Here is a 13,827-nt window from a genome sequence, read left to right on the forward strand (position 1 = left end):
AAAAAACAGGCTGTGAATTCTACTGCCATGTTTTAATTCTTTGCACTTGCCATTATATATGTCTCGATTGATATCTGCGGTATCTTTCAAAGAATGCTTTCTTATATGTAAATTGCAGGCATGGGAATGAATCCAACCATTTACTAGAACAGCTTTAAAAAGGGTTGCATTATCTTTATGTAAGATACATGGTTGAATTTATGATCTGCCTCCCATCAATAAAGAGGCTCCCTATATCCATGCACTGCTTCTAATCCTATCAGCATTTCACTGGAAAAACAGAGATTGATATAACTTTCCGATGTATGTTTTGCTGTTCTGTATTCTTTCCCTATTGCTCTGGAGAACTGTGGGACCAGCAGAACACCATTGGAGATGACAGTCAGAATTGCAGACATAATTCAGTCAGTCAGATGCCAAGTAATCAAATGACATCTTTCCTACTTCTGCACTATTGTATCTCCAACCGAACTCCATTGATGGAAGAAACACTCCCACTGTTGAAGGAAAACCAAGAATCAATCTGGTGGTTGGGTTGAATTGGACTGCTGAACTAAAATGTGGTTACCTTGTTTGGGGTCCAGCATATTGTAGACACCCAGCCACTGTGATTTGTTGGTGCTTCATTGTTGTACAAACCAAACCGCCGAGTTAATTTCAGAATCAAGGATTTAATGATGAGTTATAAGTTGTAAAAACATAGCTGTGGAAATAATCAAAATAAATAATAGACACCTTTTTCTTAGCAGTACTTTTACAAATGTTTTTTTGGGGAAAGTGAGCTTTATTTTGTATTTATGATGGTTGTTTTAAAAAGCATTAGCTTTCAATACAGGTAGTCCTTGACTTACAACAGTTCATTTAATGACCATTCAAAGTTTACACCGACACGGGGAAAAAGTGACTTATGACCATTTTTCACAGCTAAGATCATTGCAGCGTCCCCATGGTCATGTGATCATGCTTGGCAACTAACTCATATTTATGACTTGCAATGTCCCATAATCATACATGGTCACCTTTTGTAACATTCTGGCAAGCAAAGTCAATGGGGAAGCCAGATTTACTTAACAACCATGTTGCTAACTTAACAAATGTAGTGATTTATGTAAGAAATGTGGCAAGAAAGACAGTAAAATGGGACAAAACTCACTTAACAGATGTCTCACTCATCAACAGAACTGTTGAGCTCAATTGTGGTGGTAAATCGAGGACCACCTGTAATTGTATGCATTTGTTATACATTCAAATGCAAGTATGTGATTACAAATTACATGAAAAAAACAATTTCATTGTATAACCTGAATTTCCTTAAGATTAAAATTAGCTTCAGTCTCATAAAAATCATCACGCAATTTGTCCAAGTTAAATACTCAAATATCTGCTTATACAGTAAAAATCTCAATACATTCAAAGCCATTTCAATCTGTCATCTTGATTTCTGTTTTTGGTGAGACTGTGAATAAAGGATCGTAGTGTGACGGGATGGTGCATTACCATAAATCAGGTTTTGTGAAAGACCTTTCTGTTCACATGGCCTGCAGTTCGTAATTACCATGGTAATCTACTCTGAAATATCAGCTCTTAGATACATCAAAGGGGCACCGCAATAGACTACTCAGCTTACTCACCACCTAAAGGTTAATTTGTGTACAACACGGTTTTCATAGTCAAAGTAATATTTACTAAGGTAATAGAAATCAATTTCACATTAACTGGAAATGGAGGGGAATAAACTCATACATACATACATATATACTACACGTATTATTCATGCTTGGCTAAAAATATACCCCACAATGTTTTTACTGTTGCTGCTAGAAAACCTGGCTTGTCGGGAAAAATATAATCATAATCTTGCTATTTTTTTTCAAGCATACTTTTAAAAATACAATCAAAATCCAACATACAATGAATTGCTAAAACTACAGTAATTCTTTCATTTCCAAAATTTCAGATCAAGGACAATTCTCAAATATACGTCTTTCATGCATATTTTTTCAAATAATAGTGGTGATTTATTAAGAAACATGCTTTGGAATGCTGAAGTTAATCCATGCTGATTGGCAATCCCTATAAATAAGTATTTACCTAATAAGTAAGCCATTCTTTTGTTGTATTTTAAGTTAATAACCCTTCAAGAGACTGCCTGGACAAGCAACAAGAAAAACAATTATTGTAAGTATTTAAATGCTTTGAAAATTGTCTTGAAGGAGAAGAAAAATTTAGCAATATGACAGAATAGTATAGTTGTAACGGGGATTTCACAGGATAATCAGTAAATAAAATTAACATAAATGAGCACTAGGTGAGAATTTTAATTTCTCTGCTGCTGAATTACTTCATGCAAAGTCATACAAATAAGAAATGGAAAAGGCATAGAAATAAATACAATAGAAATAAAAAAAATTGTTCAGTATTCATCTTAGACAGCTGACCAGCATCCCAACTGGTTAAGTTTCCGTCATCCTAGTTGATTAGGTTTCATCACATGTCATTTTGGTGCAAAATCTCAAAAAGATTTGAGCAAAAGATTTTGGTAATTCTTATGAGATCTTTAATGGGCAAGGATGGCCTTTTTCGCCCCCTGGGAAGGAGGCTTTGGGGAGAGGCTGAGTGCAAATCAGGTGCATTTCCCTAACAAAGTCTTAATGCACCCATTTTAATAAAGCAACAAAAATCAGGCCATGAAAATGAGATTTATTTTTAGCATTTTTGCTTTTTAGGAGGCAAAATTGTGGGCCATAATCATTCTACCCTTTACTTCTATGAATGACATAGTATGCAATGACCGTTTGGAGGTATAGGGCTGTTATATTGAATTATCTGAGCAGTACAGACAGTTCAAAATTATGAGACAGGGGAACCTTATACAGCAATTGCAGGGCAAATATTGCAGCACTATCTTATTACACAAAGCATATAAAGCTCTGGACCCCCATTCAGAAATTTCATTTCCAGCCCTTCAGTTGTTGCTTTATTAAACTGAGGCATTAAGATTGCAATTTCTCTCATCTTTCATTTGTTATTATTAGATGCAAAGAACTTAGCAGACAACACAAACATGTCCTAAAAGTGTCTTGAAATCTTTGCAAAAGTATAGAATTAAGTGGGCAAGGATGGCCCATTCAAAATTTTAAAATCTCTTAAAAGCACCATTCAAGCTTAACATCTGAAGCTCTTAATTTCTCCCATAATTTGAAATGGAATTTATAATGGAAGATGGGAAGCAACTGCTCCAGCAATGCTAGAAGTGGTAAAAAGGAAGTGGTAAAAAGGGATAGTGAGGGCACAAAGTATAAAAATACAGGGAAGCTGGAAGTACCATGGAACCAAATTTCAAGGTTGGTTGGACTACCGATGGTAGATGAGCCTGTTTTGTGATGAATACATATGTTGTTGTTGTTGTTGTTGTTATTCAGCACTGGGTGGATTATGTGTTGTTTTGCATAGTTTCTTTACTTTTCTAATTTTTTTATTGTTGTGTATTAAATGAATTGTGAGAGATTTGTGTTAGTTCATGAATTTATAAATTAACTCTATGGGCTAAGAAATGTACTTGTGTTCCCATATATTCTTCTGGTTTCTAAAAATCTTTTGAGACTTCAAACAGATGTTCTGACAAATGCAATAGTACAGAGCAGCTACATTTGTTTGTATAGAGTCTAACATGGCTAATTGCCAAGTCAGTCTCCATATGATTTTAAGAATTTACATACTAGATATTCACAAGCCAATGCAAGATAGATAGATAGGTAGGTAGGTAGGTAGGCAGGCAGGCAGGCAGGCAGGCAGGCAGGCAGGCAGGCAGGCAGGCAGGCAGGCAGGCAGGCAGGCAGGCAGGCAGGCAGGCAGGCAGGCAGGCAGGCAGGCAGGCAGGCAGACAGACAGACAGACAGATAGAGCGAGCTATAGAGGGAGGGGGAGAGAGAGCAAGAGAGCGAGAGAGTGCTAATTATACATTTTGCACTGGTTCAGAATCTGTAAGTCAGATATTATATACAATATATAATAAAAATATCTGACTTACAGATTCTGCATCAGTGCAAAATGTTTAATTAGCAAAATCTAAAGTTTGCAGGAGTCCTGAACTTCGTCTCTAGAGCTGTCCTCCCCACCCTTGCTTTAGTCAGATCACTTTATTTTCTTCACAATCCAGAGAACTCCTAAACAATCTTGGTTAAGCAAAGGGCACATGATCCCTTCTCAAAGGAGGAATCTGTGAGTTCCCAACATTAAAGGCTTGTTTTTTATCAGAATTGTCAGACCATTATGAATTTGGCAAAAATGTCCTTTTGGTATTCCCTCCTCCTCCAACTTGATGAGAATGGGTGAATTTGACAATCACCAAAGATTATGATTCGGGTCTAAGAAAGAAACTGATTGATTATCCTGTCAGCCTAACACGTATTCCCCAATCTATACTGCACAATGATTCCAAGGAATTCTGATTTAGAATTCCTGTCTGATATAATGAAAAGAAAAAGTTGGGTCCACCAACGAACCGGTTGTATTCCCGGATGCCACACAGCACACTCTGCCTGAATCAGAATCCAAGCTGAATACATCCCTGATATCTTCCAAGAGGAGAGAGCGAGCTGTGTTACAGCAGCAGCAGCAAAGCGTCTCGGAGAAAACTGCAAGATTTTCACCGCCTTTGCTGGACCGGACCACAGCTCGTCCTTCCTCTCTCACCTGCGGGAGGAAAGGCAGCAACCTGCAAGTGATCGAGACCCAGCGTCTCTAGCCCTGCTCTTTCGCGCCTTAAAAAAATCGGCGCCCCGGAGGCAACGATTGCTGGAAAGGGAACCGCCGTCTTCGCGGCCGATGGGATCCTAGCCTGGGACCGAAAACTCTTTTGCCTTCCTGCAAGCGAGGTCGGAAGAGGGTCGTCCGTCCCCCTGCCGTCTTTCGGGGAGCTGCTCGCTCAGCGAACGGACGTTTCCCCGCCGCTTCGCGCGGCGGAGAAACTAAGCCTCGGTTCCTGGGTGGGCCGAGGAGGGGGAGGCAGTTCCTGGGCGGTGCGAGGGGGCTGCCAGCTCCCCCTCCCCTCTCCTCCCCTTGAGTACCTGCAGCAGGCAGTGGCCGAGTCCCAGAGAGCCCCGCTCCGGAGCAACACAGAAGCCCGGCTCCTGCACCTTGTCGCCCGCCCTGCCGTCCCCGGGTCCCAAAGTCCGTCGGAACCCGCGCTCAGAGAGAGGGAGAAGACAGGCAGCACTAGAGGCGGCATGGCCGAATCGCCCAGGCACCTTCGCCGCCGCAGCCGGGAGTCCTCCGGGGCGGCGCTGCTCTTCCTGCTCTCTCTCCTGGCTGCGCTCGGGACCACCCAGCCGGACTCGGACGGGCCGTCGCTTCTCCTTCAGCCGGCGGAACCGGGCGCTACCGACGGGGCCGCCGCGGGGATCTTGGTGGCCAACCGCGGGCTGCGCGTGCCTTTCGGGCGCTCCGTCTCCCTGGACCCCGCCCGCGACCTGGTGATCCGCGTGCAGCCGGGCGACAAGTGCGTCGTGACCGTATTGGAGAGCGGGCCGCCGCCTGCGCCTCACCGCCCGGGGACGCTCTCCCCGCAACGCTTCCCCTGCGACTTCGGTCCCGGCGAGGTGACCTACACCCACTACGGCTCTCGCAGCCCCGGCCGCGACCGCCTGAGCCTCCAGCTCCGCTACGACTCCCCCACCCGCACGTCCGTGGTGCCTTTCGCGCTGGAGGCCGAGGTGCTGTCGCAGCAGCTGCGCCTCCTCAGCCGCAACCTGCCGCTGGCCGTGGAGAAGCTGCGGGGCCTCAGCCAGCCCCTGGACGCCAAAGTCCTGGCCTTCGCCGAGGAGGGAGAAGCCGCGCGTCGCCACTGCCGCCTCACCGCCCTCCCTCACCCGTCCAGCAGCGGCAACCACCTGCCTTCCTACGGGCGCTTGATCGACGCCCGCGGGCGCCCCCTGCCGCCGGGCTACAGCAACGACTGCAGCCGCTTCCTCAGCGAAGGGATCCGCTACCAGCACACGGCTCCCACGCCCTCCCCCAACCGCGACTACATCCCCATGCGGGTGGAAGTGCTGGAGGACAGCGGATCTCCCCAGAGCCTAAGTCAGCAGGAATACTTTCAGGTGGTGGTTCGGATCCGGGATGGGGCTGAGAACACGCCCCCCAAGCCCAGCTTTGTGGCTTTGCTCATGATGGAGGTGGATCAGTTTGTGCTGACCGCCATCACCCCTGACATGTTGGCTGCGGAGGACTTGGAGACCCCCTCAGATCTGCTGCTATTTAATCTCACCTCTCCCTGGCTCAGTGTTGGAGGGCAGGATGCCACAACTGGTTACTTGCTAAGTACGGATGATCCTAGTCGGCCACTCACTTCTTTCACTCAGCGGGAGTTGAGGGAGCTGAAGATTGCCTACCAGCCTCCTACAGTGGACTCGGACCATGAGCGCCTCTTCCAATTTGAGATGGAGGTGTTGGACCCTGAGGGTGCCTCTTCAGACCCCTTTGCCTTCATGGTGGTAGTAAAACCTATGAACACTTTGGCTCCGGTGGCTGTCTTTAATCGCATTGCTGGCCCTCAGATGATGCTTTTTGAAGGCCAGTCAAGGCCGCTTTCTGACAATCTTGTAATCAGTGATGAGGACAACTTAGGTGAAGTGAAGATTTGGGTTACAAAAGGTCTAAAACATGGCGAACTGAGAGTTTTGGGTGCATCTCCTGGTCGTCATTTCTTTACTGCAGCAGAGTTGGAAGCTGGACAGGTGATCTACCAGCATGACGGCAGTGAGCACAGTTTCAGTGATAACATTATCTTCCGCATGGAGGATGCACAACACCAGGTGGAATTTTTTTATCCAATTACAATTGCCCCTGATGATGATCAACCGCCGCTCCTTAATGCCAACACTGGCTTGGTCCTCAGTGAGCACCAGGTAGTGCAGATCTCACCCTTTGTTCTTAGTGCTACTGATATAGACTCTGATGACTCAACTATTCAATTTGTTGTTAAGGAGGTTAAAAAGTCTTCAGGTATACCTGTTCAGAAACATTTGGGTGAGCTTCTATTACGTCAGGAAGAGGTTCCATCAGCCTATGAAAAAGAGGAAGGTATGGAAGAAGATCAGAGTGATCCATCCCCCTGGCACTTTATAGACAGTGAGGGTATGTATGAGAAGGTAGTGACTGAATGGCTGCAAGAGGATATCCTGGATGGAAAGTTGTTCTACAGGCATATTGGACCTCATAGCACCAATGTAGTGATGGACCAGTTTGTATTCTATCTACAAGATGATAATGACCCTCCAAATCAATCTGAAGAACAGGTGTTTATCATCAAGATACAGCCAGTAGATAACTTATCTCCAGAACTCTATCCAGGGACAACTTTACAGATGACTGTCCTGGAATATCAGGTGACACATTTCAAGAAGCATTATCTGTGTTATACTGATTTGGACACAGATGATAGAGAACTGAAATATACAGTGCTTACATCACCAACTGACATTGACGAAAATCATCCTGTCTTGGCAGGTGAAATTGTATTGACTGACAGTCCTCTGGTGCCCATTACCCATTTCACTCAAGCACAGATAAATCATCATAAAGTGGCCTATAGACCACCAGACCAAGAACTTGGCATTACTCCAAGAGTAGCACAATTCACTTACAGTGTAGAAGATGCAGCTGGTAATTCCATTCTAGGTATTTTCACTTTCTTTTTGCAGCCAGTGAATAATCAGCCCCCACAAATAACCAATGCTGGTTTCACTGTGTTTGAGGGGCACAGTTTCTTTCTCACCACCACTCAGCTAGATGCTACTGATAAAGATACAGACACTGATCGAATTGTCTTCACTTTAACCGAAGCACCTCAGCATGGCCACCTGCGCTACTTGGAGGAGGGATTGATGCTACAGGGTGAATCTTTTCTGTTAGATGACGTTGCTAATGGTCGCATATCCTATCAGCATAATGGTGATGAGTACAGAAGTGATTCCTTTCAATTAGAAGTAAGTGATGAAGTTCATCAGGTACCAATCACAGTTAAAATTGCTGTTCAACCAGTTGATGATGAACGTCCCAGCATCATGGTCCCTAGTAGTAATGGACTTTTGGGGGCCTTTATTGATGTTCTGGAAAATAGTGTTACTGAAATAACAACTTCTCTTATCCAGGGCACAGATGAGGATACTGATGAACTGGCATTAACTTTTATTGTAGAGGACCCCCCTAAGCTGGGTAGTATTTTAGTGGATGGAGTACCCTCTAAAAGATTCACTCAAGAAGATCTCATAAGCGGAACAGTCGCTTATGCTCACAATAGTGGAGAGATTGGATTGAAGAGGCAGACTGATTCTTTCAATCTTACTATATCAGATCGGTCCAGTGACTGGGTGGTGAGAGGAAGCACAATAGAAGGAGTGCGTGTGACTGTAACTCTTTTGCCAGTGGACAACATTGCTCCGGAAGTTATGTTGGGAGAAGAAACATTCACTGTTCATGAAGGAGAAAAAAATGTGTTAAGGTTAGAACTGCTGGATGTGGAAGATATTGATACTCCCAGAGATGATATTCTATGTACCATTCTAACACAGTCAACTGCTGGATATCTAGAGAATATCTCTCCAGCACCAGGATCTGAAAAATCCAGAGCTGGGATTCCCATCAGTGCATTTTCTATCAAAGATATTCGTGTTGGTCATATCAACTATGTTCAGAGCATCCATAAGGGGATAGAACCTTTAGAAGACAGATTCACTTTCCAGTGTTCTGATGGTATCAACTTTTCACCACCTCAGTTCTTTCCAATTATCATCATCCCAACCAATGATGAGAAGCCCGAATTGTTTGTACGTGAGTTTGTGGTGTTGGAAGGAATGAGTTTGGTAATTGACACACCCATTCTCAATGGTGCTGATGCTGATATTCCCCCAGATGAATTGCGCTTCTTTATAACTGTTCCTCCAAAGTATGGACAGATTGTTAACCAGCTTGTTACAGGTACTGTGTCTGTTACCAATTTCACTCTGGAAGAAATTCAGGAAGCATCTAGCATTGTGTATGAGCATGATGACTCAGAAACTAAAGAGGACTTTTTCAAAATCCAGCTCACTGATGGCCTACACACAGTGGAAGAGGAAGTGTTAATAATGGTCATTTTGGTTGATGATGAAACACCCCGGATGTCCATCAATAGTGGATTAGAAGTAGATGTTGGTGAATCTAAATTTATCACCAATCAAGATCTCAAAGCTACTGACATAGACTCAGAAGACAAGATGCTTACTTATATTATTCGTTTATCCCCCAGGCATGGCTTACTACAGCATATAAGTAAAGAAAAAGAGGTGCTATACAACATTACACTTGGCATGAATTTCACACAGGATGACATAGATCATAAATATATATGTTATACACATACAGGCCAACAGGGACTCCGGGACTTAATTAAATTTGATGTCACTGATGGCATCAATCCCTTGATAGACAGATATTTTTACATTACTATCAATGGCATTGATATGGTGTTTCCCGAGGTGATCAATAAAGGAGTCACTCTGAAAGAAGGAGGGAAAGTGACTCTCACTACTGATCTCCTCAGTACAAGTGATATCAACAGTCCTGATGAACTACTTAGGTTCAGCATCACCCGGGCACCAAGCAGAGGTCATTTAGAAAATTCTGATAACCCTGGAGTTCTTGTCACTACCTTCACTCAACTTCAACTAGCTGGAAACAAGATTTATTACATTCACACTGCAGATGATGAAGTGAAGATGGATAGCTTTGAGTTTGAAGTGACTGATGGCTATAATCCAGTCTTCCGTACTTTTAGAGTTTCTATTACTGATGTAGACAATAAAAAACCAGTTCTCACATTACATGACCTCACAGTTCAAGAAGGGGAAACCAAACTGATCACACCATTTGAGCTAAATGTGGATGATCGGGATACACCTGACCATGTACTCCGTTTCATAATTACCCAAGTCCCTGTACATGGTCAAATTATTTATAACAACAGCTATTCTGTCACCAGCTTCACTAAACAAGACTTAAATGAAAATATGATCAGCTACAAACATGATGGCACTGAAACTAATCATGATAGCTTCTCTTTCACTGTAACGGATGGGACACATCCAGATTTTTATGTTTTTCCTGATACCATCCTTGAAACACGTAACCCACAGATGATGAAAATTCAGATCAATGCTTTAGACAATGGAATACCACAAATAGTAGTGAACAAGGGTGTCTCCACACTGAGAAATATAGCAACTGGACACTTAGGCTTCCTAATAACCAGCAAGTCTTTGAAAGCAGAAGACAGAGATAGTCCACACAAATTATTGAAATATAAGATCACAGATGGGCCAAAGCATGGATTTCTCATTAATATTGGTCTAGGAAATGCAAGTGTCAAATCATTTTCCCAAGGTTAGTACTATGTAATCACTAGTTTATTTATTCATTTCTTTTAAGAAAGTCGATGTTTCTAAAACAATGAAATCTGTCTGAATGTTGTTTTAAAATTATATTCAACATCTACAAGCAAGTTACTCTCTTATATGGTCATTACACCTATCCAATCCATTATTTATTTTGTTGCCAGGTTCAAAATTAACTGGATTCATAATCCTGTCGAGCCAAAAGCATTTCCTGCCTCATAATGGCTTAAATCCAGCAGTAAAGAGCTCTGCCCATTGTAGGTCAAGTGGCTTTACACTATGGACACAAATACATTTTCAAATTGCCATAGATTTATACGGTTTATTATATGAGCATTCTCAGTTGTTTGACAGTGTAAAATGTTTAACTTTTACAAATTCTCAACAGTCAAAAAACTTGTTCTATATTAGAAAATATGTAAACACCTGTAATATGTATTATCCCATGGAATAAGAAAACAATTTTTGCTGTGATGGCGTTCCATTAATTATTATGGTATTATTCAGTGATTACAACCAGCACAATCTTATCAATTTTATATTTCATTCCAAGTGCTCTGAGCATATAGTAATTAATAGCTTGGATTCACACATGAAGACTTAATGTGATGTGTTCTTTATATTGAGATTTGTAAATGTTTTATGGCTTAGCATAATGGTTTGTTATAGTTTGTTCTATAAACTCTTAACAGTATTATGTTAGAGTTTATAGAACTCTAACACTATAGAACAGTATTATGTGTATGCCTAGCTATAGGTTCTAAATGAAAACAAGTGACTCACAATCATTTAAACAAGTGTTCTCCAACCAGATACTTTGCAGATAAAGTTCCATAATCTCTTTCTGGACATTGAAGTCTGAGCATGTGAATAGCTCAGATTCATCTGAAGGGCATCAGGTTTGGTTCTCCAGATGACAAAGGGAGAAATGTTAAACCTTTTCAGATGTTCATATATTGTGAAGGATACTACACAAATATAAGCTGATTCTAAACAAATAAACAAACAAAACCAAAGGGGTAAGTTTAACCTGTAGTGAAAATATCTTGATGTCAACATTGACTTGTGTAACTTTTCTCATTCCCATCAGCTGATATAGATGAAATGAAGATATGTTATGCCTTGAAAGAACATGAAAATGCTACGAGTGATATCTTCTATTTTTCAATTGAAGATAATGGTAAGATTTTCCTTTTTTTTTACAGTGGTTCAGTAGTTTTAAAGTGATGTGCACATGAATATTGGCATTAAATATTGTGAATTTGTTGTAATTCAAGCTGCACCAAATACATTGCTTGTACTGAAACTATGCTTTTTAAAAAAAAACAGAAGTCCTTTTGTGCTCAGAGATATTGAAACTCATATCATATATACGAGCTTACACAATAATTGGAAATTACAATTTGTTTTGGCTTGGTATAGGTACATTATTACATCCTAATTACAGATTTGAAATGGGTTCTTTAGAGACAATAGCATTAGTGTGAAACCTGGTTTAGGTAGTGAAGAAATACATTGTAAGAGTCTCCATGAATTGATAGGAAAGGTTTGAATATTTGTGATGTCATAATTTTCAATCAAATGTGATTATAATCTGGTACCTGTACAATATATGACTTCAAATACTAATTATACATTCTAATTGGATTTTGTTATTTTGGTTATTAATGATGAACATGTGTTCCTTGCAACTCCGTCTCATCTCTATATCAGGATAGGTCCAATATTTTTGTTGCTAAGAGACAGCTGGTGCTCTAAAGGTTGTTCTAGTAGTTGCAATCTTAAAATTAGTCATGACAAAGAAAGGAGGAGCACAAGAAAGCTCATTTTAGGACTATGCAGTATTTCAGACTTGATTCCAAAAAGTGGTTCAGGCTACACAGGAGTGCACATCTGTTTGCATATCTTTAAAGCAGCCACTTCTCTTCTCAGTCAACCACAAAGGGTAGATATATGATCCTGGAGGAATTGCATCTGCTTTAAAAACTTGCAGACAGGGGCTACATTCATACTATCTATGTATTCTGAAGAACCTCAAATACAAAAATGCTGCACTGTCATTACACAATCAATATAACTGCTTCCAATATATTTAATCATTTCTATTGCTGTCCTATTAAAATGATGATGTGGTGGAAGACGGGGAAAACTGTGTCTTAAGACATGGGGTAAGCAAGATAGAAATGAAGATTCAGCTCTACAGTTTCCAACTTTTAAAAACATTTTTCTAATTATTTTAATAAATATATAATTGAAGAAAGAAAACTATGGGACATTATAAAAATCATGTATATTATAATCACTAAATTCCTGGCATATCTAATTGTTTAGTATTTTAATCTGTATTAAACATTATACCAAACAGTATAACAGTAGTCATCCCACAACTAGGCCACTTTCCAGAATGTTCAGCAGTGGAATAGTGGAACTGACTGAGGAATTCTGGGAGTTGAAATCCATATAGCTGGAGGGCAGCCAGGTCGTGGAAAACTGCATGATATGTATAAGGGTATAACATGGGAAGAGCTATATTAGAATACCCCGAAGTCCATTTTGTCCTCCCACTTTAGCCTTTAATATCCATTAGACTAAGTGATAATTTGAGATGTGTCACATTCATCATGCAAACCAGTCTCCAGTCCTAACCACATCAAGGATTGATTTTGTTTAGATCCAGTAGAATTTCCTTATAAGGAGTTATAATTTATTTATAATATACCGTATTTTTTTTTTTAAAAAAAAAGCTGTTATGAGCTAGTTTTTCTGACTTGTCAGTAAACTTTTTAATGATTACAATGATCACAGGCTTTATTACTATTCCTAGATTTTAAAAGTAAAGTCACATGCTTTGATAATTTTGCCTTCAGGTAAAAATAGTCTTATTGTAACGATGTACAATGAAATATTAATTGATTTTTTTTTATTTGGAGAATGCATTACACTCAATAGTTCAAAAAAACAGAACAGACCTGGTTACATTCCAAAATACATTCGATAAATGTTTGTGTTTTCTGAAAACCATATGAGACAGTACCTGTTTAAATTTAATGCTGGATTTCTGTTAAGCCAAATTATTTACTAACTTGTTTGAAATTCATGTGTACTTAAGATATATAAAATGAGTGATCTTTTTTATGCATACAGTATATGAACTTAGTAAAAAGTGGCTCTATCTTTGGAATAAACAGTGATTGATTGATTTCATAAGGTACAATCATGTACCTTATGAAGCTAAATGAGAAGCTAATAGCTGAGGTTATATAGAATGAAGACACATGCATTGATCAGAGTTTCTTAATGAATCTGAGATTAATGAAGGTAATAGATAATGTGACACCAAAGTTGATAATAGGTGATAATTGATTTTAAGAGCCTTATGACTAAACGTAATATG

General features: G+C 40.6%; 1 protein-coding gene across 1 annotated transcript in view; it reads left to right on the top strand.

Moving 5' to 3' along the window:
• The first annotated feature begins 4,925 nt into the window (after nt 1-4,925).
• The window catches only part of FREM3 (FRAS1 related extracellular matrix 3), a 65,954-nt gene continuing 57,052 nt past the window's right edge, over nt 4,926-13,827 (top strand). Inside the window, exons 1-2 of the mRNA XM_081959943.1 lie at nt 4,926-10,422; nt 11,524-11,613. Coding sequence (XP_081816069.1) covers nt 5,229-10,422; nt 11,524-11,613 — 5,284 coding nt within the window. The 5' untranslated portion in view covers nt 4,926-5,228. The remainder of the gene's footprint in view (nt 10,423-11,523; nt 11,614-13,827) is intronic.

This window comes from Natrix helvetica, assembly GCF_964273705.1.
Source record: "Natrix helvetica genome assembly, chromosome: 7".
Taxonomy (NCBI): Eukaryota; Metazoa; Chordata; class Lepidosauria; order Squamata; family Natricidae; genus Natrix; species Natrix helvetica.